We start from the raw sequence: 12,398 nt of genomic DNA, 5'->3' as shown, positions 1-12,398 counted from the left end.
AATGTCTTTAATACACAGGAATACTGATCCAACACACTTTAGTAAACATGAATATGGAGGCAGAAGACATATCTTTCACTTAGCAATGCACACATTCACCAACACACAAGGGCTCTTTCAAGCGGGGCACTGCTTAATTCACCTGTCCCTTTAACGAGGAGGACTGGCCCCTGTTGCTGTTGTGCCAATCCCAAGACTCTGTCAAGTTTCCCGTGATTGGCCACGAGCCCATTCTAAGCCAGCAGCTAGTTTAGTGTTTGCAGGGGAAATATTTTTTGTTGTGTAACATGACAAAAAAAAACACAAGCAGAAGAGATAAGCCAACTTGGGCCGCAGCTATCAAGTATTTTAGTAAACGACTAATCGAGCAATTAGTTTATTCTATTAACCGAGTAATCGGATAAAACAGGGGTAGGGAACCTATGGCTCTCGAGCCAGATGTGGCTCTTTTGATGACTGCATCTGGCTCTCACATAAATCTTAGCTGACATTGCTTAACACGATAAGTAATTATTAATTCCGCTGATAATCACAGTGTTAAAAAATAACGTTCAAAATATAAAACATTCTTATGCATTTTCTACCGCACCTGTTCAAGAAGTCGCATTAATGGTAAGAAATATTTTATTTATTATTGGTTAGCTTCAGAAGAACAATGTCATTTAAAAGAATAAGATACTTATTATACTCTAAAAATGTTGATCTTACTTAAAAATGCACGCATTTATTTGTATTCAGTGTTAAAAAATATTATATGGCTCTCACAGGAATACCTTTTAAAATATTTGGCTTCTATGGCTCTCTCAGCCAAATAGGTTCCCGACCCCTGGGATAAAACATACTTTATAGCCTCAATGTGAAAACTATTTTTCTGCATGATCGTCAATATTTTATTTTTAATAAAAGCAGATCATTAACATTGAAATTGCACTTTAGTTTCACTCATTCAACACTGCAAAAAGTCAATGTTCAAAAACAAGAAAAAACAAAACAAAAATTAGGGGTATTTTATTTGAACTAAGCAAATATCTGCCAATAGAATAAGAAAATTCGGCTTGTCAAGACTTTCTAAAACAAGTCAAATTAGCTAACCTCAATGAACCCCAAAATACCTTAAAATAATAATAATAATTCTCATATTATCATATAAGTATATTCTCCGCCCTCTCCCCTCTCTGATGGACATCTACACCTCCCGTTGCCTCAACAGAGCCAGTGCCATCATCAAGGACAGCACCCACCCTGGTTCTGACCTGTTCCACCTGCTGCCCTCTGGGAAGCGCTACAGGTGCATTAAAACTAAGACAAACAGGCTAAAGAACAGCTTCTTCCCCAGGGCCATAACCACCCTGAACGGACTGCCCTATTGTCCCTCATAACTGCCTTCTTTTCGATGCAATAACCCATTCCACCAACCACCCTGTTTTTTTCATGTAGATATTCATGTATATATTCATTTCACCCACTGTATAGAGTGTACATTTGTACAGAGTGTATAGGGTCAAATTTGTGCAGAGTGTATAGGGTGTACATTTTGCGCAGTGTATAGAGTGTACATTGTACAGAGAGTATAGAGTGTACACTGTTCTCTTCCACACCTTTCTTTGCACTTCTTTATTTTTTGTATTTTTATATATTTACACATTGTTTTCTTGCATGCACACATCGCACTGTATGGAATGGCCTCAATCTCGTTACCCTGCGGAATGACAATAAAGCTGATTCTGATTCTGATTCTTCTAATAACAAGTGCACTTTTCTTGGTAGAAAAAAAATTAGACCTTTTTGCTCAATATGTTGACAAATATTCTTAAATTAAGTAAATGCTGGTGCCATTATCTTGACATAATGATATGCGCTCGGCATTATGATTTTCTTTTTATGCTTGAAGTAAAAAATTATTACTTTGAAAAAGCAGTTTTATACTTGTGACTGTTGATGACAAAGCTTTGCAACAGTTTATATTCTAGTTTCAAGCATGTTTTACTCAATATAGGTCATAAAATCTCAGCAACAAGCTGTAATATCTTACTGAGATCATTTAGGACCAAAACCCTTAAAACAAGTAAAACACTCTAGCATAAAATCTGCTTAGTGAGAAGAATTATCTTATCAGACAGAAAATAAGCAAATATCACCCTTATTTGAGATATTTAATCTTACTTAGATATCAGTTTTTGCACTGTTAGTTGTAGCTCTTTCCTAATCAAATTTAATAATTGTTACGGCCCTCAAGCCAACCCTCTACTTCAGGAACCACAGATAGGACATGACGGATATGACCCCGTACCGGCACTCGACTTCCGCTCAAAACTTGGGAGACAAACATTTTTGCAGAAAATTCCTACAAAAATTGTGCTCCTTCCTTTATGGGAACTTAGATCGCTGTAAACACATCGGCAGATTGTAGCATTGACATTCTCACCTTGACAGCCCGCGTACAACACCGGGGTCCAAACTTGTGATTTACCTAGATGAGGCATTCCTCAAGGCACCCCTTTAAGTCTCCTCCTTTTTGGCAGTTACAATTTGTTTTCATAGTGTGTAGTGTTGTAGTAGGGCTGGGCGATATATCGATATACTCGATATATCGCGGGTTTCTCTCTGTGCGATATAGAAAATGACTATATCGTGGTATTCGGGTATACGTTCTCACGCAGTTGCTTTTAGCTGTGGGCATTACACTGCACTTTGTTGTCTCTCCTTCTCACAGAGACATAAAACAGGCGCACCTTCTTACATACGTCACATATGTATATGTGTATAAGAGAGGTAGCGGCATGGGTAACGTTAGCTGTGGTGTGAGTGGTAATACAAGAGAAAGAAGGTGCGTATCTGGTAACAAATGAAGGAAGAATTAATTCCCAAGAAAAACAGCACGGGGTCCATCGTCTGGCGGTGGTTTGGCTTCAAGCGGGAATATGTTGAACAGACAACCGTAATTTGTCAAGTGTGGGGCAAAAGCGTTGCTACAAAAAGTAGCATTACTGCTAATTTGTAACATCATTTGAAAAGTCACCCACTAGAGAATGAAGAGTGCTTGAAACTCTGCATGTCAACATCTCCGTTCGGTGCCACACCAACAAAATGCCAAAGCAACCATTTCCACATCAACACCGTATGAAAAAAATAGTCAACAACAGAAGGAGATAACGTCCTCAGTAACCTACCACATAGCGAAGGACATACACTATTTGATTTCCTATTATGCAGCTCATTTTTATTTGACAGTTATTGAAATATATTGTGTGACATCATGCACAAAAGTGCACTTTATTTGTTTTAAACTATTGTAGTGGCGTTCTGTACAAAAAATGCACTGTAATTTAGTGTTGTTTTGATATGTCATCTTAGTTACATCATGCACAAAAGTGCACTCATCAGATCAACAAGTACCAGAAAGTAAGAAAAGTTGCTTTTGCATAATATTGCAAAACGAAACGCCAGATATTATGTCTTACCTTATACACACACCATAATAATACTCGTATATTGAAGCACAGTACAATCCATCAAGCGGTGCGGCTTCATAGCTTACCAAAGTCCTACAAAAGCATGTTGATAGCTTTTTGAGTGCCGTGTGTAATGTTCTATATTTTCAATGGAACATATAACATTTTGGTGTTGTTTACTTGAGTCATATTGCAGTCTACACGTATCTCTTCTGTTTGACTGCCATCATATTGCAGTCTACACGTATCTCTTATGTATGACTGCCATCATATTGCAGTCTAAACATGTCTCTTATGTGTGACTGCAATCATATTGCAGTCTACACATATATCTTATGTGTGACTGCCATCATATTGCAGTCGACACGTATCTCTTATTGCAGTCTACACGTATCCCTTATGTGTGACTGCCTTTACATTGCAGTCTACACATATCTCTTATGTCTGACTGCAATCATATTGCAGCCTACATGTATCTCTTTTGTGTGACTGCCATCATATTGCAGCCTACATGTATCTCTTTTGTGTGACTGCCATCATAGTGCAGTCTACACGTATCTATTGTGTGACTGCCATCATATTGCAGTCTACATGTATCTCTTATGTGTGACTGCCATCATAGTGTAGTCTACACGTATCTCTTATGTGACTGCCATCATATTGCAGTCTACACGTATCTCTTATGTGACTGCCATCATATTGCAATCTACACGTATCTTTTATGTGTGACTGCCATTACATTGCAGTCTACACGTATCTCTTATGTGTGACTGCTATTACATTGCAGTCTACACGTATCTCTTATGTGTGACTGCCATCATATTAAAGTCTACACATATTTCTTATGTGTGACTGCCATCATATTGCAGACTACATGTATCTCTTATGTGTGACTGCCATCATATTGCAATCTACATGTATCTCTTATGTGTGACTGCCATCATAGTGCAGTCTACACGTATCTCTTGTGTGACTGCCATCATATTGCAGTCTACACGTATCTCTTATGTGCGACTGCCATTACATTGCAGTCTACACATATGTCTTATGAGTGACTGCCATCATATTGCAGTCCACACATATCTCTTATGTGTGACTGCCATCATGTTGCAGTCAACACATATCTCTTGTGTGTGACTGCCATCATATTGCAGTGTACACATATCTCTTATGTGTGACTGCCATCACATTGGAGTCTACATTTATCGTCTATGTGTGACTGCCATCATAGTGCAGTCTACACGTATCTCGTATGTGTGACTGCCATCACATTGCAGTCTACATGTATCTCTTATATGTCACTGCTGGTCACACGTATCATTTCACCATGTACTAAACAAAATAGCTTTGAGGTCCGTAAGCACAACCATAACTATTCCGTATAATAGGTGCACCGGGTTATAAGGAACACTTCTAGTTTTGAGAAAATGAAAGGATTTTAAGTGCGCCTTATAGTCCGAAAAATACGGTAGCTCGGGGGTCCCCGCGCCATCTCTCTATCAGTTTGGGGGTCCTTGGCCTTCCTTAGCCTGGAAAACATTGAAGACCCCTGCTCTACTGTGAAGTCTATTCACAGTATTTTTTATATAACACAGTATTCCTCTTTGACAAGATATACTGTAATAAAAATATGTTTGCTGAAGTGTTGAATGGATAAAATACTTAATCTCAGTGACTCACTTGTTTCTCCCATCTCATATTCGCTGTCTCTGAGCAGCTCAAAGATGTCCACCTCCAGCTTGCCCGTGGTGGAGCGATTGCTGCTCCGGTTGATGCTGTCTTTGGCCAGTGTGATGGCCAGACGCTCTCCTCTGCTGCACTCCATAGGGTCGTCAAGGATAGCAGCTGCGCAGAAAGAAACAACATAGGGGTTCCAATAAAAATGCCTTGAGTGCACGCCACAAAGACAAGTGGTCAATATCCTCCGGTCGGTCGGAATAGCTTTTGTATTTAATGAATGTCTTGGCCAGAATTACAAGTCTTCTACTGCCACGCTTATGAGACCCTTTAAGTGCACCACCAGTCCTTCAGTGGCACATTTTGTGCAGGTTTTTTTCTTTTTTCTTTTCCTGATAAAGCTTTTTTTATACCCTTTTAATGCAAATATCTGATTAAAAAACTGTCGGAGTAGAAGCTTAAAAAAAAAAAAAACTGCAACTACTGTGCCATAATTTGTTAGGTGAACATTTAAGTATACAAAAGCTTTAAATAGTGATGATAAAAAAAGTTACACACTGCAAAAAAAGAGCTGACAAAAGATAAGATAAAACGATTGCAGATAAAAAAAATACTAATAACTAGTGAAATTACCTGCCCATGCAGCTTGTTATTTTACCTGATAAGACATCTGTATAATCACTCGCCATACAGCAATAGATGATATTTGTCTATTAGCTGACCGCTTCTATGTTAGCAACCTCTCTTTGTTTATTATGTATATTTTCTGCTGGATCTACTCTTTATTTTATGCTGCTTTTTTTTTTCTTTTTTATGCTGCAGCTGTTATATATAATGTAATATTGTACAAAGTTATTGGGTTTTGTTACATATTGTATGTATCATATCATAATATAATACAAAGTAATATAATATATCAGTATATATTATGTACTGTATACATAGTATGTAAATATTACTTATATGTTATATTTTATATTGCTACTATGGTACATTTTTAGTGTGCTTTATACATTTTGTTTTCGCCCTCTTTGTGTGCCCTTCTGTGCATTATCCTTTCCAGCCTTATCCTTTCCACCCTTTGTAACTGAGTTATTGTGTGAAACAATTTCCCCTGTGGATCATTAAAGTGTGTCTAAGCCTAAATATAATCCTAAATTAAGATTTGTATGTACAGAAATTAAAATTATTGAACTTGCAATTTTTAAATTTAGCATCCTCAAAATGTTGCAGAATATTTAAAGAGGAACTTGCACTTTTTTACACAATCATTATGAGAGACATGGCAAAAAATGCATTAAAAAAAAAAAAGCATTCTAAATATTAAGTTAACGTAAATGAAAGTCATCTTACAGCGGAGCCAATGGGAGCTCCACTATTTTGCAAAAAAAACCCAATAAATAACCATTCAAAAACCACCAACAATACTGCATTTGCATTTCGTGACTTGAATATTATTACATATATTATGTTATATATATTAGTGATATTGGTATTACAAACGTATAAGCGGTAACGTAGACAAACTATTTATAGCTGCGGTGTGATCACTTCCGTGTGTCCCTTTGTTTACATCTTTGAGTGGTCTGCTGCTTCCTCGCTTCCTTGCTCCGTGTAAGTTTATTCTAGATCAGGGGTGTCAAACTCATTTTAGCTCAGGGGCCGCGTGGAGGAAAATCTGTGCACACGCGGGCCGGACTATTAAAATCATGGCATTAAAGCTAAAAAATAAAGACAACTTCAGATTGTTTTCTTTGTCTTGCTTTGGCCAAAAATAGAACAAACACATTCTGAAAATATTAAAATAAAAATATAGAAAAAAAACCCAGCGGCGGTAAAGTTCAGATCCATGAAGGAAATAATAAAGTTAATGAATGTTTATAACTGAACACATTTACATATGCATAAAAATGTGTTTTCTTCTGTATTTTTTTTTTTTTTTTATGAATTAAGTAACGTTTATGACAACCTTTTTCTAAAACACACTATAGAATGTGAGATATAACAGGATAATGCATACATTCATCATTGCTTTCACAACGGTTACAAAAAAGTGGGACCTCAAATATTTACAGTGAGACCCCATTTTTATGACTTTATAGGGTCCCTGGGACCCCATTTTGAAATTTCCTGGCGCCAACACTGATGGAGTATTGGGCCATGCAGAACAGCAGCTGGCGGCTGTGGCCTGCAGGCCGGTTCTAATACTAATCAACTATCATCGCAGGGGCCATAGATCATTCATCCACGGGCCGGATCTTGCCCGTGGGTTCTAGATCATCAGTCATGCATCTCACCTGGACAGAAGGAGTCCGACAAGTTGGTACACTTTGACAGCCAGTTAGGTCCCAAAAATGGCCATAACAACGCGAAAAAACGCTTAGACCCCCCTCCACTTGCCCGATTTTCTCTGAGAGGAAAACCAAAATATCTCAATTGAATAGTCCATCTATCCATCCATCCATCTTCTTCTGCTTATCCGAGGTCAGGTCGTGTGGGCAGCTGCCTAAGCAGGGAAGCCCAGACTTTCGTCCAGCTCCTCCCGGGGGATCCCGAGGTGTTCCCAGGCCAGTCGGGAGACGTAGTCTTCCCAACGTGTCCTAGGTCTCCTACCGTTCGGACGTGCCCTAAACACCTCCCTAGGGAGGGTGGCATCCTGACAAGATGCCCAAACCACCTCATCTAGCTCCTCTCGATGTGGAGGAGCAGCGACTTTACTTTGAGCTCCTCCCGGATGACAGAGCTTCTCACCCTATCTCTAAGGGAGAGCCCCGCCACCCGGCGGAGGAAACTCATTTCGGCCGCTTGTACCCTCGATCTTGTCCTTTCGGTAATAACCCAAAGCTCATGACCATAGGTGAGGATGGGAACGTAGATCGACCGGTAAATTGAGAGCTTTGCCTTCCGGCTCAGTTCCTTCTCCACCACAACGGATCGATACAGCGTCCGCATTACTGAAGACGATCTTACGATCCACTCTTCCCTCACTCGTAAACAAGACATCGAGGTACTTGAACTCCTCCACTTGGGGCAGGGTCTCCTCCCCAACCCAGAGATGGCACTCCACCCTTTTCCGAGCGAGAACCATGGACTCGGACTTGGAGGTGCTGATTCCCATCCCAGTCGCTTCAGTCGATCCAGCGAGAGCTGAAGATCCTGCCGGATGAAGCCATCAGGACCACATCGATTGAGTAGTTATTTAAAGTTAAAGTTAAAGTACCAATGATTGTCACACACACACTAGGTGTGGCGAGATTATTCTCTGCATTTGACCCATCACCCTTGATCACCCCCTGGGAGGTGAGGGGAGCAGTGGGCAGCAGCGGTGGCCGCACCCGGGAATCATTTTGGTGATTTAACCCCCAATTCCAACCCTTGATGCTGAGTGCCAAGCAGGGAGGTAATGGGTCCCATTTTTTTATAGTCTTTGGTATGACTCGGCCGGGGTTTGAACTCACAACCTACCGATCTCAGGGCGGACACTCTAACCACTAGGCCACTGAGTATTTTAACATTTTTAAACTAGACAAAATATAATTACAGATGATAGAATGAAAGATTTGGCACATTTTTGAAGTGCACTCAGTAATTACTAATGTACTTTGTGTGAGCAATGTGGTCTTCTGTTGCCTACAGCCACAGGGGTTTTCAACATGTGAGACGGAAGACTTCAGGGGAGGTGTGGAGATGTTTTTCAGGGAGTTAAGTATTTTCTTCTCTTAGGGGAAGCTCATTGCGCCACACCGTTTGTTGTTGATCTGGGATTAGATTCACTTGAGATGCACGGTCATACATAGGGAGGGGGAACAAAATCCGATCCGGTGCCAACAGTTTTAACCAGACCGAAAAACTAAGGAACTATTTGTTTTTAAATGAAAGCAGTCTCATCCACCTGCAACGAGTGCTTGATGGTGATATTCTACTCGTAATGTTTTGAAAGTAATGTAGACTGAAGCACAAAAGTTGATCTTTTAAAACTTTATTGCCGACCTTAACACGCCAACAGCAATTCTCATAACACCTGAGCACAAGCCAGTAGCCACAGCGAGGTGATGGTGCATCCACAAACCCCCTGAATTATGACTATTAATATTATAGCACATCCAAGTTACTTTTTGGACGTGGTCTGTGTTCTGCATTGCTGCGATAAGCTTGTTGTGGATGTTATTTGTTATATTTGAATGTAATGCTCTGTTATCATTCAATGTATACAACTGAAGGATTCAGTTTCTAGTCAATTCAACTTGAATGTCACATAATTCCATTCCATTAAAACAAAACTTTGTTTTTTTTTAAACTGTGAATGGTTTTAATTTTTTTTAAATATGTGTGTGTATTATATTTATATAGCACTTTTCTCTCGTGACTCAAAGCACTTTTACATAGTTAAACCCAATATCTAAGTTACATTTAAACCAGTGTGGGTGGCACTGGGAGCAGGTGGGTAAAGTGTCTTGCCCAAGGACACAACGGCAATAAATATGATGGCAGAAGCGGGGATCGAACCTGGAACCCTCAAGTTGCTGGCACGGCCACTCTACCAACCGAGCTATACCGCCTCATATAACTGTGTTATACTGGTATAGTGTTTTTCTACCTTCAAGGTACTCAAAGCGCTTTGACACTATTTCCACATTCACTCATTCACACACACATTCACACACTGATGGCGGGAGCTGCCATGCAAGGCCCTAACCACGACCCATCAGGAGCAAGGGTGAAGTGTCTTGCTCAAGGACATGACAGACATGACGAGGTTGGTAGAAGCTGGGGATCGAACCATAAAAATGGGACCCATTACCTCCTTGCTTGGCACTCAGCATCAAGGGTTAGAATTGGGGGTTAAATCACCAAAAATGATTCCCGGGCGTGGCCACCGCTGCTGCTCACTGCTCCCCTCACCTCCCAGGGTGTGAACAAGGGGGCGGGTCAAATGCAGAGGTTAATTTCACCACACCTACTGTGTGTGTGACAATCATTGGTACTTTAACTTTAACTTTGGGGCGGCATAGCTCTGTTGGTAGAATGGCCGTGCCAGCAACCTGAGGGTTCCAGGTTTGATTCCCGCTTCCGTCATCCTAGTCACTGCCGTTGTGTCCTTGGGCAAGACACTTTACCCACCTGCTCCCAGTGCCACCCACACTGGTTTAAATGTAACTTAGACATTGGGTTTAACTATGTAAAAGCGCTTTGAGTCACTAGAGAAAAGCGCTATATAAATATAATTCACTTCACTTCACTTTAACTTTAAAGCACTGAGGTAAAGGTCAGGCCTGAATATACTGTACATAAGATCAGTAATACAAATTATTTTAAAAAAATGAATGCATTTTTGCTGTTTTGAATTTCAGGGTTGCATTTTGGAGAAACATTTTTTTCATCTAATTTCAAACAGTAAATTGGGCTGTTTTTTCCACAAAATAAAACCCTGAAATTAGAAAATAAACGCCCACATTGTGTAAGGACTGAACAGTTAAAAAATGTAGTTATAATGGTAGCCAATGGGGACTTTGTTTGTCCCATTTTGCCTAAAGCGGCTGTTTGCAACATTAACACAGATGCCGAGAAAGCATTAAGTTTCCTATGTATTTTAAGGTTCGACTTCCGACTTCTATGCCCTTATGATGTTACTACGTACGTACACACATGCACACGCATTAGCTTTGGGTGTTTTACTTGTGAGCTAATGATACACATTTGGATAGTTAGCATGAGCTACCATTGAATGTATATTCAATCATAACAACACCATGACTGCAAATTGTGCGATGCTTCTCTTGGACTGCTTTTGTACGTGATCACCCGCTTCCTGCACGTACCTGTTGACGAGACCGGGTGAGTGACCGTCGTTAACACCAATCATTTTATTTGGCCCTTAGTAATTGTGTATGATATAGTCAGTTTTAACACATATATGCTTTGTTAAACCACTAATGGTAACATAAATTAGCCAATGGTGTTCTTGCTATAATTTTTTGCTTTGAAAAATTTAACTGTGAGCAAGTTGCAAACAGCCCCTTCAACTGCTATGAGGTTTGTAATCTGTCACAGCAAAACAAATCCATCAAATGTAGTTTTATTATGAAGTGAATTAAATTAACTCATATTATGTTCTACATTGTCATGCCTGTGTGATCATGTTTTGTTTAAGTTATGTTCTGCTTGGTTTTGGACTCTTTTTAGTTCCTGCTTTTCACTCCCTTGTCTTGTTTCCATGGTTACCCATTAGTTTCACCTGTTTCACGTTTAGACTCATTGTGCACTGTTGTTTGTCACCATAGCAACCCATTAGTTTTCACCTGCCCTCACGACTCACGCACCTGTCTTTAATCATGTCACTATTATTTAAACCCATTGTTGCCAGGAAGTCTCCCTGGCGACATCATACCCCTGACACACTTTATCATCACTCTGCTTCATGCCATGTTCATAGTCCATGCCAAGTAAGTTTTTTGTTTATTAATGCCACAGTTAGTGTTTTTGTTTCATTGTTCATAGTTTCTGCCTTTGTGCAAGTTGTGTGTATATAGACAAGTTTTGTACCTCCGCTGTGAGCGCCTTTTGTTTGTACTTTTTTGAGTTAGAATTAAAATGTATTCACCTTCACGCCATGTCTGGTCCAAATCATTTGCATCACGGGAGTACAAACCACGCCATAGTCCAAGCCTTGACATACATATGGTGAATGTTTGTATTCATCTTGGAGTAAGCAAACCACCAAGTTTAATTAAATAGTGGTATTGTAGCAGTTTAATCACGTAATAAGATAAGGCACCTTAGTTTGATAATCCCAGGTGGATTGGATCACTTCTTGTAGGAAAGAGGGCCTAATTTGGACTTTGGAATGCAAAAGTGATAGCCCTATCCTTGAGAAGAGACTACATGTCTAGCTCAACGTCAACATTTAAGTTATGACTTAAAGCAGTTGTTTTCTAGACACTTACACACGAACATCCCCTTTTATGGTCAGGATGTGCTCTCCTGATTTAGCACACACACCCAGAGACAGGAAGGAGGAATATAAAACTGATGGTCTGGTTTCTCCAATGTAGGAGTCCTTCATTTTTTCACCTAGGCTCCTCCGGGTACTGCCTAATTTTTTTTTTACTTGACCTCCTCCAGGTACTGCAGTCCTGTATAACGACGCTCGCTTGTAATGAAGCAACTTTTTCTTCGGCAAAACGTCTCCGATGTCTCTTTTGATCCACCCGCACTACCGTGTTGCCCTTCTGCCCGGGAGGGGGTGACGAGGATGACAAGACCAGAAAT

The 12,398-nt window shown here is 40.0% G+C and overlaps 1 protein-coding gene across 4 annotated transcripts in view; it reads right to left on the bottom strand.

Moving 5' to 3' along the window:
* The window catches only part of grik4 (glutamate receptor, ionotropic, kainate 4), a 1,016,493-nt gene that overhangs the window by 428,457 nt on the left and 575,638 nt on the right, over nucleotides 1–12,398 (bottom strand). For all 4 annotated transcript variants that reach the window (XM_061973003.2, XM_061973004.2, XM_061973005.1 and 1 more), the window contains one exon: nucleotides 5,133–5,297. In XM_061973003.2, the coding sequence (XP_061828987.1) occupies nucleotides 5,133–5,297 (165 nt within the window). The remainder of the gene's footprint in view (nucleotides 1–5,132; nucleotides 5,298–12,398) is intronic.

The sequence above is a fragment of the Nerophis lumbriciformis genome, linkage group LG17, assembly GCF_033978685.3.
Source record: "Nerophis lumbriciformis linkage group LG17, RoL_Nlum_v2.1, whole genome shotgun sequence".
Taxonomy (NCBI): Eukaryota; Metazoa; Chordata; class Actinopteri; order Syngnathiformes; family Syngnathidae; genus Nerophis; species Nerophis lumbriciformis.
The sequence above is the reverse complement of the archived record's forward strand: the minus strand, read 5'-3'. Positions and strand labels throughout refer to the sequence as shown.